Genomic DNA, 18449 nt, shown 5'->3' on the forward strand with positions numbered 1-18449 from the left:
AAAAAATTTCACAATTTGTGTGGAAACACAAAAGACCCCGAATAGCCAAAGCAATTTTGAGAAAGAAAAACGGACCTGGAGGAATCAGGCTCCCTGACTTAAGATGATACTACAAAGCTACAGTCATCAAGACAGTATGGTACTGGCACAAAAACAGAAATATAGATCAATGGAACAGGATAGAAACCCAAAGATAAATCCATGCACATATGGTCACCTTATCTTTGATAAAGGAGGCAAGAATATACAGTGGAGAAAAGACAGCCTCTTCAATAAGTGGTGCTGGGAAAGCTGGACAGCTACTTGTAGAAGAATGAAATTAGAAAACTGCCTAACACCATACACAAAAATAAACTCAAAATGGATTAGAGACCTAAATGTAAGGCCAGACACTAAAAACTCTTAGAGGAAAACAGGCAGAACACACTATGACATAAATCACAGCAAGATCCTTTTTGACCCACCTCCTAGAGAAATGGAAATAAAAACAAAATCAAAAACAAATGGGACCTAATGAAACTTAAAAGCTTTTGCACAGCATGGGAAATGATAATCAAGATGAAAAGACAACGCTCGGAAAGGGAGAAAATATTTGCAAACGAAGCAACTGACAAAGGATTAACCTCCAAAACATACAAGCAGCTCATATAGCTCAATATCAAAAAACAAACAACCCAATCCAAAAATGGGCAGAAGACCTCAATAGACATATCTCCAAAGAAGATATACAGATTGCCAACAAACACATGAAAGCATGCTCAACATCAGTAATCATTAGAGAAATGCAAATCAAAACTGCAATGAGGTTCACCTCACACCGGTCAGAATGGCCATCATCAAAAAATCTACAAACAATAAGTTCTGGAGAGGGTGTGGAGAAAAGGGAACCCTCTTGCACTGTTGGTGGGTATGTAAACTGATACAGCCACTATGGAGAACAGTATGGAGGTTCCTTAAAAAACTACAAATAGAACTACCATATGACCCAGCAATCTCACTACTGGGTATATACCCTGAGAAAACCATAATTCAAAAAGAGTCATGTACCACAAAGTTCATTGCAGCTCTATTTACAATAGCCAGGACATGGAAACAACCTAAGTGTCCATCTATAGATGAATGGATAAAGAAGATGTGGCATATGTATACAATGGAATATTACTCAGCCATAAAAAGAAATGAAATTGAGTTATTTGTCCTGAAGTGGATGGATCTAGAATCTGTCCTACAGAGTGAAGTAAATCAGAAAGAGAGAAACAAATACAGTATGCTAACACATATATATGGAATCTAAAAAAAAAATTGTTCTGAAGAACCTAGGGGCAGGACAGGAATAAAGACGCAGATGTAGAGAATGGACTTGAGGACATGGGGAGGGGAAAGGGTAAGCTGGGACGAAGTTAGAGAGTGGCACTGACATATATACACTACCAAATATAAAATAGATAGCTAGTGGGAAGCAGCTGCCTAGCACAGAAAGATTAGCTTGGTGCTTTGTGACCACCTAGAGGGGTGGATAGGGAGGCAGGGAGGGAGAAGCAAGAGGGAGGAGATATGGGGATATATGTGTACATATAGCTGATTCACTTTGTTATAGAGCAGAAAGTATCACACCATTGTAAAGCAATTATACTCCAACAAAGATGTTAAAAAACTGTTTTTAAAACAGAGGAGATTTAAATTAAAGATAATCTATCATCATATTTTCCTGTAAAAATACTTAATAGGTAAAACAGATATGTTTGTGTCTCAAGTATTATTTTTTTTAATATAGATGATTTAAAATAAAAAAGAAACAATAGTGCAGCCTTTGAGCAGGAATATACATAACAATATCTTTGAGTTGTTTTGCAGATACTGAAAACCCCACCAGGTGGAAGAACTTAACTGTGTGCTGCCCACAGGCACGTAGACCCCAGATCGATTGGAACCAGAAGGTTGATGACAGTGACTCTCACTTCACCGTCAACCAATCAGAAGAATGTCCAGGAGCTGATCATGCCCTCTTTGAACCATATTGTAAAACTCCTCACTACCCACTCCAGGTTGGGACACACAGTTTTGAGGGCATTAGCCTGCTGTGGCCCCCTTTGTCTGGCAAAGCAATAAAGCTATTCTTTTCTACTTCACCCAAAACTCTGTCTCCAAGTTTTAATTCGGTTTTCGGTGTACAGAGGTCAGATTCAGCTTCAGCAGCTCTCACTACTTGTACCTGGTAGCTTCACTACTAAAGAGGAACTGGATTCAACATAGCTGCTCAGGACTAAAAACATATATCTATATCTATATCTATATCTATCAGAAAAGAATTCTGATTGGTACAATCATGTCCCCTTTCCACGCTGGACAAATCAACTGTGGTCAAGAGACAGTGTGACTGGCAGCCCCTTCAGAGCCACATTCACTTATTCAATTTATCAAACCTATTTTTAATGAGTATTTACTATGAGTCGATCATTATTTTAGGCTCAACTACCACAGGATAAAGAGAATCAGGAGCATGGGGAGGACAGGTTGTCCTAGTAAAAAAGGGTGGTCCTAGTAAACTCATTGAGAAAGTTACATTGGTGAAGATGGTGAATGACTTAGGTGAGTGGTTTCTGGGGAAAGAGTGCCCCAGGCAGAGGGTAAGGTTAATACAAAGATCCTGAGGTAGGAGGTTGCCTGGGGGGAATGTAGCTGGAGCAGAGCGAGTGAGCACAGAAGAGGAGAACAGGATCATGGGCTGATCGTGTGAGGCTTTCTCTGCCACTGAAGGACTTTTGCTTTCATTTTCTCTGAGTGATGTGAGGAATAATTGTAGGGTTTACAGCAGACACATGACATGATTAGGAATTTTAAAAGATTATTCTAGATGCTGGGTTGAGTGTGGATTGTAGGATGTGAGGAAGCCTGCTTGGAGTTTACCTGTAGGCAAGCTAGGTGAGATATAGGTGGGTAGGACCAAGGTGGAGATAGCAATGTAAGGGTTGAGAATCGGTCTGTTGAGCTATATTTTGAAGGCAGAGCCAAAAGGATTTGCTTCCAGGCAGGATACATGTGTGAGAGAAAGAGAGGAGACAAGAATGTCTCCAGGGTTGGGGCCTGATCAACTGAAAAAATGGAATTGCATCTATTGAGACAGGGAGGGCTGTGGGTGGAGCAAATTTGGGAAGGAAAAGGGACATTAGAGATTCAAGTTTGAAATGTCAAAATTGAGATATTTCAAATGGATATATATTATATGATTCCACTCACATGAGGTAGCAAGAGACAGAAAATAGAATGGTGGCATCCAGGGGCTGGAGGAAGGGAGGAAATAGCATTAGCATTTAATGGTTACAGAGATTCAGTTTGGGAAGATGAAAAAGTTCTGGAGATGGATGGTGGTGATGGTTGCCCAACAATGTGAATGTGTTTAATGTCAAGTGTACACAATTATACATTTAAAAATGCTTAAGATGGAGATGGATCCAAAAAATATTGCTGTGATTTATGTCAAAGAGGGTTCTGCATATATTTTCCTCTAAAAGATTTTTAGTACCCGGTCTTACATTTAAGTCTTTAATCCATTTTGAGTTTATTTTTGTACATGATGTTCAAGAATGTTCTAATTTCATTCTTTTACACTCATGTTATGTAACTTTGACCACAATAAAAAACATTAAGTAGTGCAAAACAATGGAGAAAGATTGAGATTTATTTCAGATAATGTTTTCAATGTCATTATAAAATAATAGAGATTGATTGGAATTTTTTAGATAAAAATTTTAATATCATTCCTCAACAGTCTAGACCAGGGTTTCTCAACCTCAACAATATTGATATTTTTGGTCTGTATTCTTTTTCATAGGGGACTGTCCTGTATATTGTATGATATTTAAAAGCACCCCTTACCTCTACCCACTAGATGCCAGCACTGAGTTATGATAAGCAGAAATGTCCCCTGTTATTGTGAGGTTAAGACTCACAGACTAAAGGATGGGGTTTTAAAAGCTCTAAAAATAATAAAGGGATAAAAAAGTGAGTTTAGAAATTTCCCAATTACACATCAAAAAATTAATGTGAGTAGGTTTGTGTTCTTTCAAAGATACTCATCATGTGTGGAGGAATTGAGAAAAACAAAAAGAAAAATAACTAATTGTACTGCATAAACATCAATATCTGTTTTTCATGTACCACTTCTTGTATGCTCATCTTTGGCAGTGACCCTAATATCTGATCTTTTCTACTCACAATGCTATAACTTCATTTTAACATTATTTTTGCTAAGGTCCAAACACATTAAAGGACCGCAGCATTTACCTCCAGTCTCTCCAATCCACCTTTGTTCACTTGGTATTTGGCCAAGGATACTCACCATGGAGGTGGGGGGGGGGGGGGGGCACTGGGAATTGGGAAAAGAACAAAGCATATGTCACATTATAGGACACAGACATAACTATCTTTGGTTTTAATATCCCAATTCCTATAAATTCAACTTTGTCATTGACTCTAGTAAGTTATTCATTTTACTCTCTATGAAATAACTGCATTTTAGTAATACATTTTTGCCGTGGATGAATTATTTTAAATATGTCAACACATAGTCTCTCCCTCTCATATCCACCTGTACCTATCCACCATGTGCTCTACCCTAAAAATACCCCCTGTCACTTATCCCCACAAGGTAAATAACATCCTTCTCTCTATATCCAATTTGATTTTGGTATAAAGTTTTCTTCATATCAATGACAAACCAATCTCTGCCTTCCTCAGAAAGAGGTCTCTGAGTCAGGAAGGCTGCATGGACAGGATTTAGAAGGTTACATCACTCCACTTTCCACCTACATCCCACTTTATACAGTAGAAAAAAACAGGTGAGCCCAAGCACATTTTACTTATTAAAGTCTTCAAGATCTAAGACCACAATGAAATCTAATGAAAATATATATTCTGGAGTGAGTTGATTCATCTCTACTTAGAAGAAATCATGTTCACTGGGAACATTTGTTACGTTTGGCCATGGAATAGCTGTAGATTGGCCTGGTGTTGATAGAGGGGCTCTCCTAGTGCATCAGAAACAAGGGGGTCTACTTGAGACTGCATGACCTAAAGCAGTAGAGTGGGATCTGTCGTACAAAATGCAGTACCCAATGGAAAGAAAATTCTACCCATATGCTAGTTTGTGTCCAGGGATTTTTTTTTGAGATCATGGTGGTGTGACTAATTTGGGGATATGCTGAAAAGTAGATGGACAGGGCCTGAGTCTTGAATTGCTTAGAGCACATAGTCTTTACAGAGGATGAACCCTGTGTGGTGAGCAGTATCTGAGATACTCTCACTGATCCCAACTCCTGGTTTTCATTGCTTTGTGTATCTTACTGCCATTGAGGGTGAGATGTACATAGAGACCCACTTCCAACAATGAGAATGTGGAAGAAAGGTTGGGAAGTCCCTGCTGAGAATAGAGTAAAAAAAAATCTGGCTTTCTTCTTGCTGCCTCTCTCTTGCATTCTTGATGGCTCATATTGATAAAAAAACAACTGCCCAACCTGGAGGCCATGTGTCAAGGAACTGAAAGAATTCTCTGGACAATATTCTGCAACAGGTGAATCCTACCAACAGCCTTGTGAGTGTGCTTGAATGTGGACATCTGCTGATCCAGTTTTGAGATGCCTGCAGCCCTGGCTGATCTTGACTGCAAATTTCTGTGAGGCCCACTGAAATATTTAATTAAAGTATCAGGTATTAAAGAATAAAAGTCAATAGTTTTCTAATATCCCAATGTAATTCATTTAGAGAAAAAACTTAGAAATGAAGATTCAAATTAGCACACACACACAAAAAAAGGAAAGAAAGAAGTCCAACCCAGTAATCTCTACCGTATCTAATGCCAGCTGAGCAAGGGTAAAGAAATGAAAATAAGAAGTTATCCTTAGAGACAAATATTAACTGTGAAAATGGAAAGTATCACATCCTTGGTATAGACCTAGTGCTGCATAGATTTCATGATCGATACAATGGATTTGTAGATAACAAAACCACACACTGAGTGGTTAAACTGAGAAAAAAAGTCTGAGTTTTATGTTAGAATCCTGCAAGTTAGAAGTAAGAAGGAAGAGTACAGGTGAATTTCCTCTTGAGGAGAAGAGGGACCTAGATCCTTCCCAGGACATTCACTTTTATCCTTTTTCTGTTCCGTGAATATTAGCAAGTCTCCAGAGATTGGGACAATGTGGACCAACTGACTAATTATGAGCTTTGGACATTGAGCCCTAAGGTCATACCATTGTAAATAATTGGCCAGTGTCTTCAGCTCATTAATTGGCCAGTTCTAACATTGTGGCTCCCCACCTGTGTCTCCATCCTTTGTAGGAAGCTGTATCAGAAGGTCCCAGCCTGAGCCTGTCTTCCTGCCAGTCCTGAGGGTACACCCTGAGACTTCATCACACAGCAGGCAGGAGAGGGGCAGTGAATCTGTGCTCCTTGGTCATGCTCCAGCAGAGATGCAGCCCAGCCCAGTAAGTGCTGAGGGAGAAAGTGATGGAGGAAGGGAGTGTTGGGAGCATGATTTTTTCCTCAACAAGACAAACGTGGCAGTTGGGACAGAGAGTTGGGGGGACACCAGTATACAAATTTCAGATTAGAGCCCTATGACATTTATGTTCTTGGTTCTGGTTGGGATTTCCTCCTCAAGAGGACAAATGTGATATTTGGTATAGAAAGATGAGAGGGCACGAATACAAACAGTTTTGGAATAAAGCCTTTTGAAGCTTAACGTTCTTTGTTCTGGTTGGGGTGTGAGAACTCTCATTCAGAGATCTGCTTCCACCCTCACTTGTTCTGGCTCTGGCTGGCATCTCCCCCACTGTAGCAGCAAATGGGTCTCTGGAACCTTCCCCCTAAGCACTTCAAATAGTTATGAAAGTGGCAATAAGGATGAGGAGGATGACATGAACCATAACATCAGTTATGATGTTATGTTATGTTATGTTATGTTATGTTATGTTATGTTATTGAAGGCTTCCTAAGTGTCAGCCTCTGAGGTATGACTTTTATGTTTCTTGTTTGATTACACCTGCATAATTTCTCCCAAATTATAAGTGCACACCTAAGTATTATTATAGTAAGAGGAAAGAAGCACAGCATTTTATGTAACAGGTACCAGGTCATGAGTTAGAAAGTGTTGAAGCCAGTCATTCTGGGCAGACTGAGTCCAGGCACAGGGCATCTGGGCAGTTTTCCCCCTCCCACCCCAAACAGTCATGTTACTTTCCTGTCAGTCCTGGTAGAGATTCCCTGCTCACTTTGCCCTTCCTATTTGGAGTTTTCTGGAGGACACAGGGGAGGGTAGTAGGTAGCACTTGCTGCATCAACTATAGGAAGGATGTCTAAGAACACAGGTGAGGTCATAGAAATAATTGGCACCTGACATTTCAGGGTAGATCTCTCTGTTGACCCTGTTCCTGGATTTCATGTCACCTGTCCACCTTCTCCTCTGTACTTATAATCATCTGACTCAATCATGAAAGGACACACAAAATCAGAGTCTTAAGGTTCATTCCTATTCAGGAAAATGAAAACAGTTTTAAAAATCTACCCAAGATGCATCTGTGGTTAGACTGCTGTACCTCTGCTTAAAACTTTCAGAAAGTCTGAAAACAATGACATTTAGGGCATGGAACTTAGAGAATAAAAACTTAATTTTGGAGCAGCTGATTCGGGGGCTCTGGCAGAAACTAAACACACCATTGTAAAGCAATTATAGTCCAATAAAGATGTTTAAAAAAACAAAACTTAATTTTGAATCGTGTATGCTCCACTAATTCTTAGTGTGTTATGGGACAATTTCTTAGAATCCATAAGACTTAGTATTGTCAACTGAGTTGATTCCTCATTGATTCAAACCCACTGAATCAGGACTAAAAACATAATGGTCGCCCTCTATGCAATAGCTATGTGATGGATGCATAAAGAAAGGGCAAAATACATTTTTGATATTTTGTTACTAATAATGATAAAGCTAATGCTCGTGTCATTAGACTTAAATATCTGTTGATCTGATGTTATGGTTTCCCTACATCCCTGACAGGACATTTTATTTTATTTTATACAAGTACATTCTTCATAGATGAAAAGAAATGACTGAGGCTCATTTATTTCTGATTCCCCAGAGCCTATACCTTGTTAGCACAGAAGAGGCACCAAGGATTAAAAAAAAAAGAAAACTGTTAAGTGTTGAATAAACCGTGTGGGCAATATAGCTTCCACACGGTGGACCGTTCATGCTGGTGTTTTCATCTTTTTCAGAATGTCACATAGGAATAGAGACAAGATAAAATAGTGCTTGTTTCTGTCTATGTCATGGACTTTCTAAGGGACATATTTTCTTTTCATTTAACAGCATATGCAGGATTCAATCATTGAAAAGCCATTGCAGAAATTTTCATAAGTATGGGGAAAAAAGAGTCAGAAATGGAGGGGACGACCCATCTTAATGCATGGGCTGAGACACATTTTAGGATTTCATATCATTCCATGCTCCAGTGTCCTGAGCCAGGAAAGGCTTCGATCTTTTCTGCCATATAAAACATTATTAAATTTGGGGGATTATATTTAATTAATAAACATACTATCTGAATAATGATTGACATTCTTTATAAAAATGACCCAATATTTATAAGTTACAAACATCCCTTAAGTGCCACACATGGTGTAGTGCTGGGTATTAGACTTTTTTTCCAGGAAGGTACAGAAGCATCGAGAGGAGAAGTTTATACACACTCCACATACATGGGGTGAAAAATCCAGGACTCAATCCTTGACTTGCTTATTCCTGCACCAGTTCTCAGTCATCTCCACTGTAGCTAAATAGCGTTTCTTTTCTAACCTAGTTTGTTGGCTCAGAATGTGAAATGAAGGTAGAAGAATTGATTCATCCTCTTTGGTTCAGTGAGTCTATCTGTGAATTACAGGAAATCACCAGTAGTTCACAGGGGCCAGAATGGCACTAACATGATGGATTATAGGATTTTCTATAAATAGTGATGTTGTGCAGTCCAGTTTTGAAATCTAAGGTTGAAACAATTTCCTGTATAAGATGAAAATGTCATGTGCAGATATCATGACATTGTCACAAGGTAGACCTCAGGAATATTTTCAAATGATATCTTAACAAGTGATGATGTGGTTGATAGAAAATGATATTTGCATTGAAACAAATACAGACAACATTAGTAAAACTGAACATGCATCAATTCTTAGAAACTGCACAACTAGTCACCACTCTCATATTATATACAAATTCTCATTTGTATGATACCATATGAGCGAGGTACAGAATGTTCATAGGATTGTTGTAAGAAGAAAATGATATAAATAATAGTATACTATAAAATATGTAATGTAAATTAAATATTTATTTAATAGATACTGAAAATACATTATATTATATTGTTACATTTTAAATATATGTGAAATATAAATTTGTTATATTTATATGTATAAATATAAATTTATAAAGTAAATGATGTTTTCCCTTATATAATACTGTGCATTGGGTAAATGTTTGAAGTAACTGTATGTACTTCACAAAGAGACTTAACCACAAAGTTGTGGTAAACAAGCACATTTCAGAGGAAATATGTGTAGTATTCTGTTTAGGGAAGATTTTAAGAATGCAGTTTAGATACATAAATGAATATTGACATTACAGAAGCACTGACAGGGAAATATACCCATCAACTTCATCACAATGGTGGCTTTTGGGGGCCAGTTATATAGAGGAATGGGATTGAGCTAGATACCAAGAAAGTCCCTTTTTATGAGTAAATGTTCAAATCTCTATAAAAGCTGAGATCTGAAGGAAATATTATTAAATGTTTATATTTAAAAATAGGTGTTGGTTATTGATGAGACTAATAATAGGTAATATTAATGGAAATTTTTATAAGTGTTAGGCAATATTCTAAGTGGTATTTATCAAGTCCAGCTTGACATTAGGGTGACCAAGAAACGCACATGCCGAGATTCTGAAATAGGTCCTAGGCTGAGACCAGGGTACCTGTGAACTTTAAAATAAGCACACGTAAATTACCAATCAACGGGAGATGAAAACCATTGGTCTAAGCAATATTAATAATTAAAAAAAATCTTCCAATACTACTACTAGGTAGGTTCAATTATTATCATAATTTCATAGATAAGGAAACTGCCCAACTGTGTTTACAGTACTTATTTTGAATAATTCTAGATTAAATCATAGTGTGACATGCCAAAATAATTAAACTGAGTTACCTTCAGGTAGGAGAAGACAAGGAATTGCAATCCCTGTATCAGGAAGAATTGACATGAAAATCTGCTGCATCTACATCAGAAGGCTGGGTTCAGACCCAGCTGTGGGACCTTCCCTGGTGCTGAACTCCTAAACCCTCCATAAATAGGAGGGTTTATGATGAGAACAAGACCACCAGGTATATGAAAAAGCGCTCAACATCAGTTAGTATCAGGAAACACAAGTCAAAACCTAAATCAAATATCACCTCACATCTGTTAGGATAGCTATTATTGAAAAAAAAACCATAACGAATGTTGATGAGGTTGTGGAGTTTAAGGGAACTCTTCATTTTCTTGAAAGAAACTGTGGCGTGTATATATTAACAAAGGAATATTATTCAGCCATAAAAAGAAGGAAATCCTGCCATTTGTGACAACATGGATGGACTTGGAGAATATTATGCTTATTGAAATACATACACCAGACATAGTCAGATACTGTATGATCTCACTTATGTTTGCAAGCTAAGAAAATCAAATTCTGAAAACCACAGATTAGAACTGTAGTTGTGAGGAGGAGGTGGTAGAGAAAGTGGGGAGATGTTGGTCAAAGGGTACAAGCTTTCAGTTATAAAATGAATAAGTTCTGGGGATCTAATATATAGCCTGATGACTTGTTAATAATTCTGTATTGTAGTCTTGAAATCTGCTAAGAGAGATCTGCTTAACTGTTACTACACACACACACAAGTAGAAACTATGTGAGGTGACAGATATGTTAATTAACTTGATTTTGGTAATCATTCCCAATATCTATATGTATTAAATCATCATTTTGAACATCTTTTAAAAAGCTTCACAATCCAAATATGTACAATTTTGTTAATCATGCTTCAATAAATTGAAAAAAAGGAAAACAATGAAGTAGTATTATCCTACTAGTACTATCCCAGCACAGAATAGAGTCCACAAAAAGTAAAGTGGTCTCACACATCAGACATTTTACCAACATGGTATTGGGTTGAAACAAATAACCTTGTATAAAATAAAAAATTTCAAGAGGGTTTCTTAAATTTTATTACCGTTTAATCACTGACAATGCTCTATACACTAACACCACATTCCAAGTCACCAATGCTGTATGATTGATCATGTGTACTTAAATAAACCACACTGATCAAAATTTGAAGTCCACCAAAGTCAAAGATATGAAGTATATACTTAATAACTTTTAAAACACAACCCTGATGTTTGAGTAATTACTTATTTCATGAAGGAGGGAAGACAGAGAAACCAATGATAAAACTCTGCATATCACATAAAAATGTTTTCTGATTATGGACCTTCATTTTTAATTTAGAATCCAGATGACACACTCTCTCATTTCATAGAGATTTATAAATATTCTAAATAAAAGAAATATCTAGAATTTTATTTGAGTAAAATAAGATTTATATATCTATGGCTTAATTTCTTTTTTATGGCTTAATATCTTAAATTCAAATTATATTTTTTCATAAAGAGGGAAGGGAATTTCACATTCTGTATTATTTCTAAAGTAGGTTGTATTTAACTGAGATCATGAATTTATTACCTCTAACGTTCTTGTTTCCGTTCACTTTTCAGTGAAGTTTTATAAAGAAAGAGTGAATAGACAGAGGTGAAAAACACAGAAACTGATGAGGAAACAGTTCTAAGCAGATAGAATTTGTCACACGGAGAAATATTGCTGAAGGTGCTGAGGTGTATGATCTTAGAAATGAATTGCTTGAATCCAAAATATGGACACAGTGCCGCATGCCCATATACTTGTTTCCTTTTTTTTCCAGCCGACTTTTTTTTTTTCCAAAGGTGTCTAAGCTACACAGAACTGGAAATGTAACAAGTGTCTCAGAATTCTTCCTCACAGGCCTCTCAGATGATCCAGAACTGCAGCCTTTGCTCTTTATCCTGTTCCCGTCCTTGTACCTGGTCACCATATTGGGGAACCTGCTCATCATCCTGGCTGTTACCTCTGACCCCCACCTCCACACTCCCATGTACTTCTTCCTCTTCAACCTGTCCTTGGTTGACATCAGTTTCATCTCCACCACTGTCCCCAAGATGATCGTGAACATCCAAACTCATAGCAGAGTCATCTCCTATGAAGCCTGCCTGACACAGATGTCTTTTTTTATCCTTTCTGTGTGTATGGATGGTATGCTTCTGACTGCAATGGCTTATGACAGTTTTGTGGCCATCTGTCACCCACTGCGCTACCAGATCGTCATGAACCCGCGCCTCTGTTGCGTTTTAGTTTTGGTGTCATTTTTTGTTAGCTTTTTGGACTCCCAGGTGCACAATTTGATTGTGTTACAAGTTGCCTGCTTTAAGAATATGGAAATTTCTTATTTCTTCTGTGACCCTTCTCAGCTCCTCAAGCTTGCCTGTTCTGACACTTTCACCAATAACATAGTCCTGTATTTTTTTGGTGCCACCTATGCTTTTCTCTTTTTCTCAGGGATCTTTTTCTCTTACTATAAAATTCTTTTTTCCATTCTAAGAGTCCCCTCATCAGGTCGAATGTATAAAGCCTTCTCCACCTGTGGTTCTCACCTGGCAGTTGTTTGCATATTTTATGGAACAGGCCTTGGTGTGTACCTCAGCTCAGCCATCTCACAATCTCCCAGGAAGGATACAGTGGCCTTGGTAGTGTACACTGTGGTCACCCCCATGCTGAACCCCTACATCTACAGTCTGAGGAACAGAGACGTCAAAAAGGCCATGTGGAGGTTCCTCAGCAAAACGTTCTAATCTTGGTACCTGTGTCATCTATTTGGAGTGTGGGTAGGCAAATGTAGCAAAATTAACATCCAGACCTGAAAATTCTACCTCTCTCATCACATCATTTTTGTAGCTCTTATGACCTTCATGCCTCTCCTAGCGTAACACCTGGATATTGCTTCTCTTTATGGTTTAATGTGACTGGGGGAGAACTCTAGGATCCTTTGGGTGTCATAATTACTCCTTGACTGAATTTCGTTACATCTATGGAAACTCTATAGTTTATCTTTGGTAGCCCCAGCATCCTCAAAAATGACTAATTTCCCTTTAATATATTGAAAATTTACAAGTTTTCCACAGCACTTATGTATTCTCCATAGTAAATTCTATTTTTCAATCTGTGAATGCAGCTCTGTGTGAGGATGCATGTCACTGCTTCTCAACCTTGGCTGTCATCGAAATCATCTGGGAAGCTTAAAAGTACTGACCACTGGGTCTCACCACCAGATATTCTGATTTAACTGGACTTGGGTGTGGTCTGAGCATAAGGATTTAAAAAACCACTCAGGTGGTTCTAGTGTGTGGCCAAGGTTGAGAACTACTGATCCCAGTCAGATCTTTCACTCAAAGGTGACCTGTATGCCTTGTGTCCTAACTGCTCATGGACAAATGCCCAAGATCTGAAAGAGATCAGAGGTCAAAGGGGGAAGATATGAAGAGCCTACTGTAGTAACAGGCAATGTGTTTTCCCCGTTATTTCTTTCTTTCTTTTTTTTTTTTTTTTTGCGGTACGCGGGCCTCTCACTGTTGTGGCCTCTCCCGTTGCGGAGCACAGGCTCCGGACGCGCAGGCTAAGCGGCCATGGCTCATGGGCCCAGCCGCTCTGCGGCATGTGGGATTTCCCGGACCGGGGTACGAACCCGTGTAACCTGCATCGGCAGGCGGACTCTCAACCACTGCGCCACCAGGGAAGGCCTTCCCCATTATTTCCGATTATTTTCTTCACATAGCTTCTCTACATCATACGCATGGGCCTTGCTTTGGGGTGGGGTGCTTGAAATCACTGCTCTATGTTCCATCTTGTGCTCATCGTACATATTTTCAACAGTGGTCTGTAAAAGCCTTAGTGCCCCAAATGCTCAACTGATCCCTTTATACCCCTCAAGCCCTTGGTGGAGTAGCTTCTTCCTTCAGTTATGATTACTATGTTACCACTTTGTTCTTTCTTGCCTTTCAGTCTCTCAATAATGCTTTAACTAACTCTCTATATTAAATGTTCTTCGTTAAAATAACTAATCGGCTTCTTTTTTTTTTTTTTTGACTGAACCTTGACTGATATTGTAGCACAAGTTATAAAAGTGTGTTGTGAGGTGCCTGCAATTGCATGATTACAAAATGTGCACAGGTAAGATGGGTGGTTGTCAATAATACGTCTTAGGCATGGGTATGCAACTGGAAAATAGGCATTGGTATTATTTTTCCTATTGCACTGGCTCTAATGATGCCTGAGGACCATTAAATCACCCAAGTCATCACAATAAATTTATCTTCTTTTACATGACCATAGGATTGCAAAGGATCATGTTGTCAGAATGGGGAGGTCTCTCCTTTAACTAGTATCAGCCTGGTTATTAGCACTTCACCATGCTTCACTGTCTTCAGTCAGGGTAACTCAGTCTTTGGGCTCCTTTTGTTTCCTACAAGATGGTTTTCCAATATTCCTTAGAGATGTCACACATCATTTTTGTGGTAGTTATCTTGGCTTTCTGAAAGCTTTCCATAACTAGTTTTATTGCTTTGCATTTTCTAACTGAGGATAAACAACTACTGCATTGATGGCAAACTTAGATATTAAGGGAATGCATGTGACAGAAGAGAATTACAATTATTTAGTGGGAAAAAATATTGCTCATTAAAATTATTAATATTTCTAAAATATTATATAAATATATATCTTAAAATATTATATTTTATATCCATTTATGCCAGCTTAAAAGACAGCCAAGAAACCTTGGAAAGCACCAAAGGAATGTTGCTTTTTTGTGTGTGCATGGTTTAATTTCCAGTATGTTCCGCTAAATTTACTAGCTCTTATTTTCACATAGCACCTTCTTAAAATTTTCAAAGATTGCTTCCATGTCCTGGCTATTGTAGATAGTGCTGCAATGAACATTGTGGTACATGACTCTTTTTGAATTATGGCTTTCTCAGGGTATATGCCCAGTAGTGGCATTGCTGGGTCATACAGTAGTTCTATTTTTGAGGACACAGGGAGAGGGAAGGGTAAGCTGGGACGAAGTGAGAGAGTGGCATGGACATATACACACTACCAAATGTAAAATAGATAGCTAGTGGGAAGCAGCCGCATAGCACAGGGAGATCAGTTCGGTGCTTTGTGACCACCTAGGGGGGTGAGATAGGGAGGGTGGGAGGGAGATGCAAGAGAGAGGGGATATGGGGATATATGTATATGTATAGCTGATTCACTTTGTTATACAGCAGAAACTAACACAACAATGTAAAGCAATTATACTCCAATAAATATGTTACAAAAAAAAGAAAGATTTGTGCAGAAGCTAAAAAAAATAAAAGTAAAAATAAATAAAAATTTCAAAGATAAATGAACATAGGGATTTTTAAATCTGAAAATATAATAGAATATACACACTTGAGTATTAATCTTAGATTTTCTACGAATTCATGAAATGCCTTTCCATAATGTTCACTATTGGTAAAATGGTAATAAATGCACTTTCAGGACAAGATTGGGTAAATTTAAATGATTAAAAAACAATGTGAAATTGATTTAGTTTTAAAATGTTGCCTAATGACTAGAAAATGGGATAATTTAGACTTACACTTCACCTTGTCATTCAGGACAGCTTTTTCCGAACAAACCAATTCATGTCCTCTTTTCTGGCTGTTATCCCATTCCATTAATTCTTCTGGAACAGTGGTGAACATAACTACAGACGTTCTTCTAGAGGTAGATGCACCTGTTTCCCAACAAAAATAGAGCAGCGTTTTTTGTGTTTTTTCCCAGCGTTATTGAGACATAATTGACATATAACATTGTGTAAGTTTAAGGTGTACAATATGCTGTTTTGATACATGTATCTGTTGTGACATGTTTACCAAAAGAAGGTTAGTTACCCATCCTTCACCTCACATAACTAGCATTTTGTTTTTGTTGTTGTTAGGGTTTGAACATTAACTTCACTCCCATAGTAAGTTTCAAGTACAAAACACCATAGTGTTACCTATTGCCACCATGATGTACATTACATCGCTGGAATCTGTTTCATCTTATAACTCTAACCAACATCTCCCCATTCCCATCACCCCTCAGCCCCAGGCAACCACCATCTACTCTGCTTTGATGAGTTCAATATTTTTAGATTCCTCATGTAAGAGAGATAACACAGTTGTTTGTCTGACTTATTTCACTTAGTATAATGCCTTCAAGTTTCATCCATATTGTAGCAAATGGCAGGTTTTCCTTCTTTCCCCTGGCTAAATAATATTGCATTGTATGTACTATTAGTATATCACATTTCTTTATCCCTTCATTCATCTATGGCCACTAGGTTGTTTCCATCTTTTTTCTGTTGTGGAAGATGCTGTAATAAACATGCAATGCAGTTATCTCTTCAAGATAGTTTTGTCATCGTCTTTCGACATACATACCCAGAAGTGCAATTGCTGTATCATATGTCAGTTCTATTTAAAATTTTTGAGGAATTTCCATATGGTTGTCCACAGTGGCTATACATTCCCATCAACAGTGCCTCTGGATTCCCCTTTTCTACACGTCGTTGCCAGCATTTGTTTTCTTTGGCTTTTGGGTAATAGCCAGTCTAACAGGTGTAAGGTGGGAGAACTGTTTTCACGGTGTCAGATCCCACACTGAGGTGTCTAATATGGGGTTTAAACCCCTCACGCCCTAGGGAGATTATCCCAGCCTGTACTATATTCCCCTCCTTTTCTGTGTCCCCTCCTAGGGGCACGGGTCCTGACCTGATCGCTTCTCCTTTCCTCCTACCCAACTCCGTGTGGGTCCTTCTCTACAGTTTTGTTGTTGTTGTTTGCAGAAGAGTGTTTCTGAGTTTCCAGTTTGTTTTCAGTGAGAATCTCTCCACATACAGATGTATTTTTGGTGTGTTCATGGGGGGAGGTGCACTAAGGGTCCTCCTACTCCACCATCTTGATCTCTTCCTGATAATGAAGTTAATTTTAAGGGAGCATTCCAGAATTCATAAGTTACCTGATATTACAAACTGTGATCTTGGGTATAATACAAATCATCTTTCTGTTTAACTTCCTCGTCTGTAGAATAGTGTTAAAAAAAATTCTTAACTGAGAGGGTGGTTGAGAGGAGGTAACCAAAGTACTTATTAGAATAGTGTTTATGACATAGTAATGGATCAATAAGTGTACACTATCATATTCACCACATTAATAGGCCAGTGCAGTGTTTAAACTAATGCACTTTTCAGACAGAAAATTTGATTTTCCCTATCACCTTTCTAAATTTGTAACCTTGTGGGACAGTATTTTTTTAATCTCAATGCAGTATAATTCTTAATCATTTTTAATCATAGAACTTAAAGCACTCTAGGAATAAGCAGATAATATATGCACATGGTAAGATATTTATAAAGGTTGATATCCTTTCTACCATCTATTATGAGGTTGGTATATTTCAAATTAATTGAATACCATTAGTACTTTATCCTGGATGCCTGATTGACCATTACATTTTTATTTTTATGCAATGAGACCTTGACCAGGTTGAGGTCATGGACTGATAAATATCATTTTTCTATATAGTAGAAGGTAGCACAGTGTAGGTGGAGATTAGGCACAGCTCTAGTTTGTGTAACACTGAATAAATTATTCACTACATTATGAGAAAACGTGAAGACAATTTAACATTTATTCATCCAGTACCTCTCTTCTTCCCTGGAACCCTCACCTTCTATAGACACCTCCAGGAATGCCTGAAAGAGAAAAAAAAGTATGGTTTCCTTGTGTTTATTATCAGGACCCTCAGTGGAATCTGTTTCTCTAATAGTCACTGCATGATTAAGATTCATAGAATAAAGGGTGGGGTTTGAAAAGTTCTACAAATAATAAAGGGATAAAAAAGTGAGGATAGAAATTTCTCAATTACATGTCAAAAAGTGAATGTGAAAAGATTTCTGTTTCCTTCACAGAATGTAGGAGGAATTGGGAAAAGGTAATCACTAGTTTTACTACATACACATCAATCTCTGTGTTTTTTCATACATCATGTCCTGTACATTGATATATTTAACCATATCAAAAGAAAACTGTAGTTTTATTAAACTGTTTTCTACTTACTGTTTGATTATTTGCTAGAATGAGATATTTTATTAATGAAAATAATATTCAATAAATGATTTTGAAATAAAATGATACCTGTTGAA

The 18449-nt window shown here is 37.7% G+C and overlaps 1 protein-coding gene across 1 annotated transcript; it reads left to right on the forward strand.

The window, feature by feature from the left end:
- Positions 1–11995: 11995 nt before the first annotated feature.
- LOC113608962 (putative gustatory receptor clone PTE01) lies at positions 11996–13029 on the forward strand. Its single transcript, XM_027086019.1, is given in 2 exon segments — positions 11996–12104; positions 12107–13029. Coding segments are annotated over 2 exon segments (1032 nt in total).
- The last annotated feature ends 5420 nt before the right edge of the window (positions 13030–18449 follow it).

This window comes from Aethalodelphis obliquidens, unplaced genomic scaffold (assembly GCF_003676395.1).
Source record: "Aethalodelphis obliquidens isolate GAN/ISIS:26980383/991018 unplaced genomic scaffold, ASM367639v1 scaffold53, whole genome shotgun sequence".
NCBI classification, from domain to species: Eukaryota; Metazoa; Chordata; class Mammalia; order Artiodactyla; family Delphinidae; genus Aethalodelphis; species Aethalodelphis obliquidens.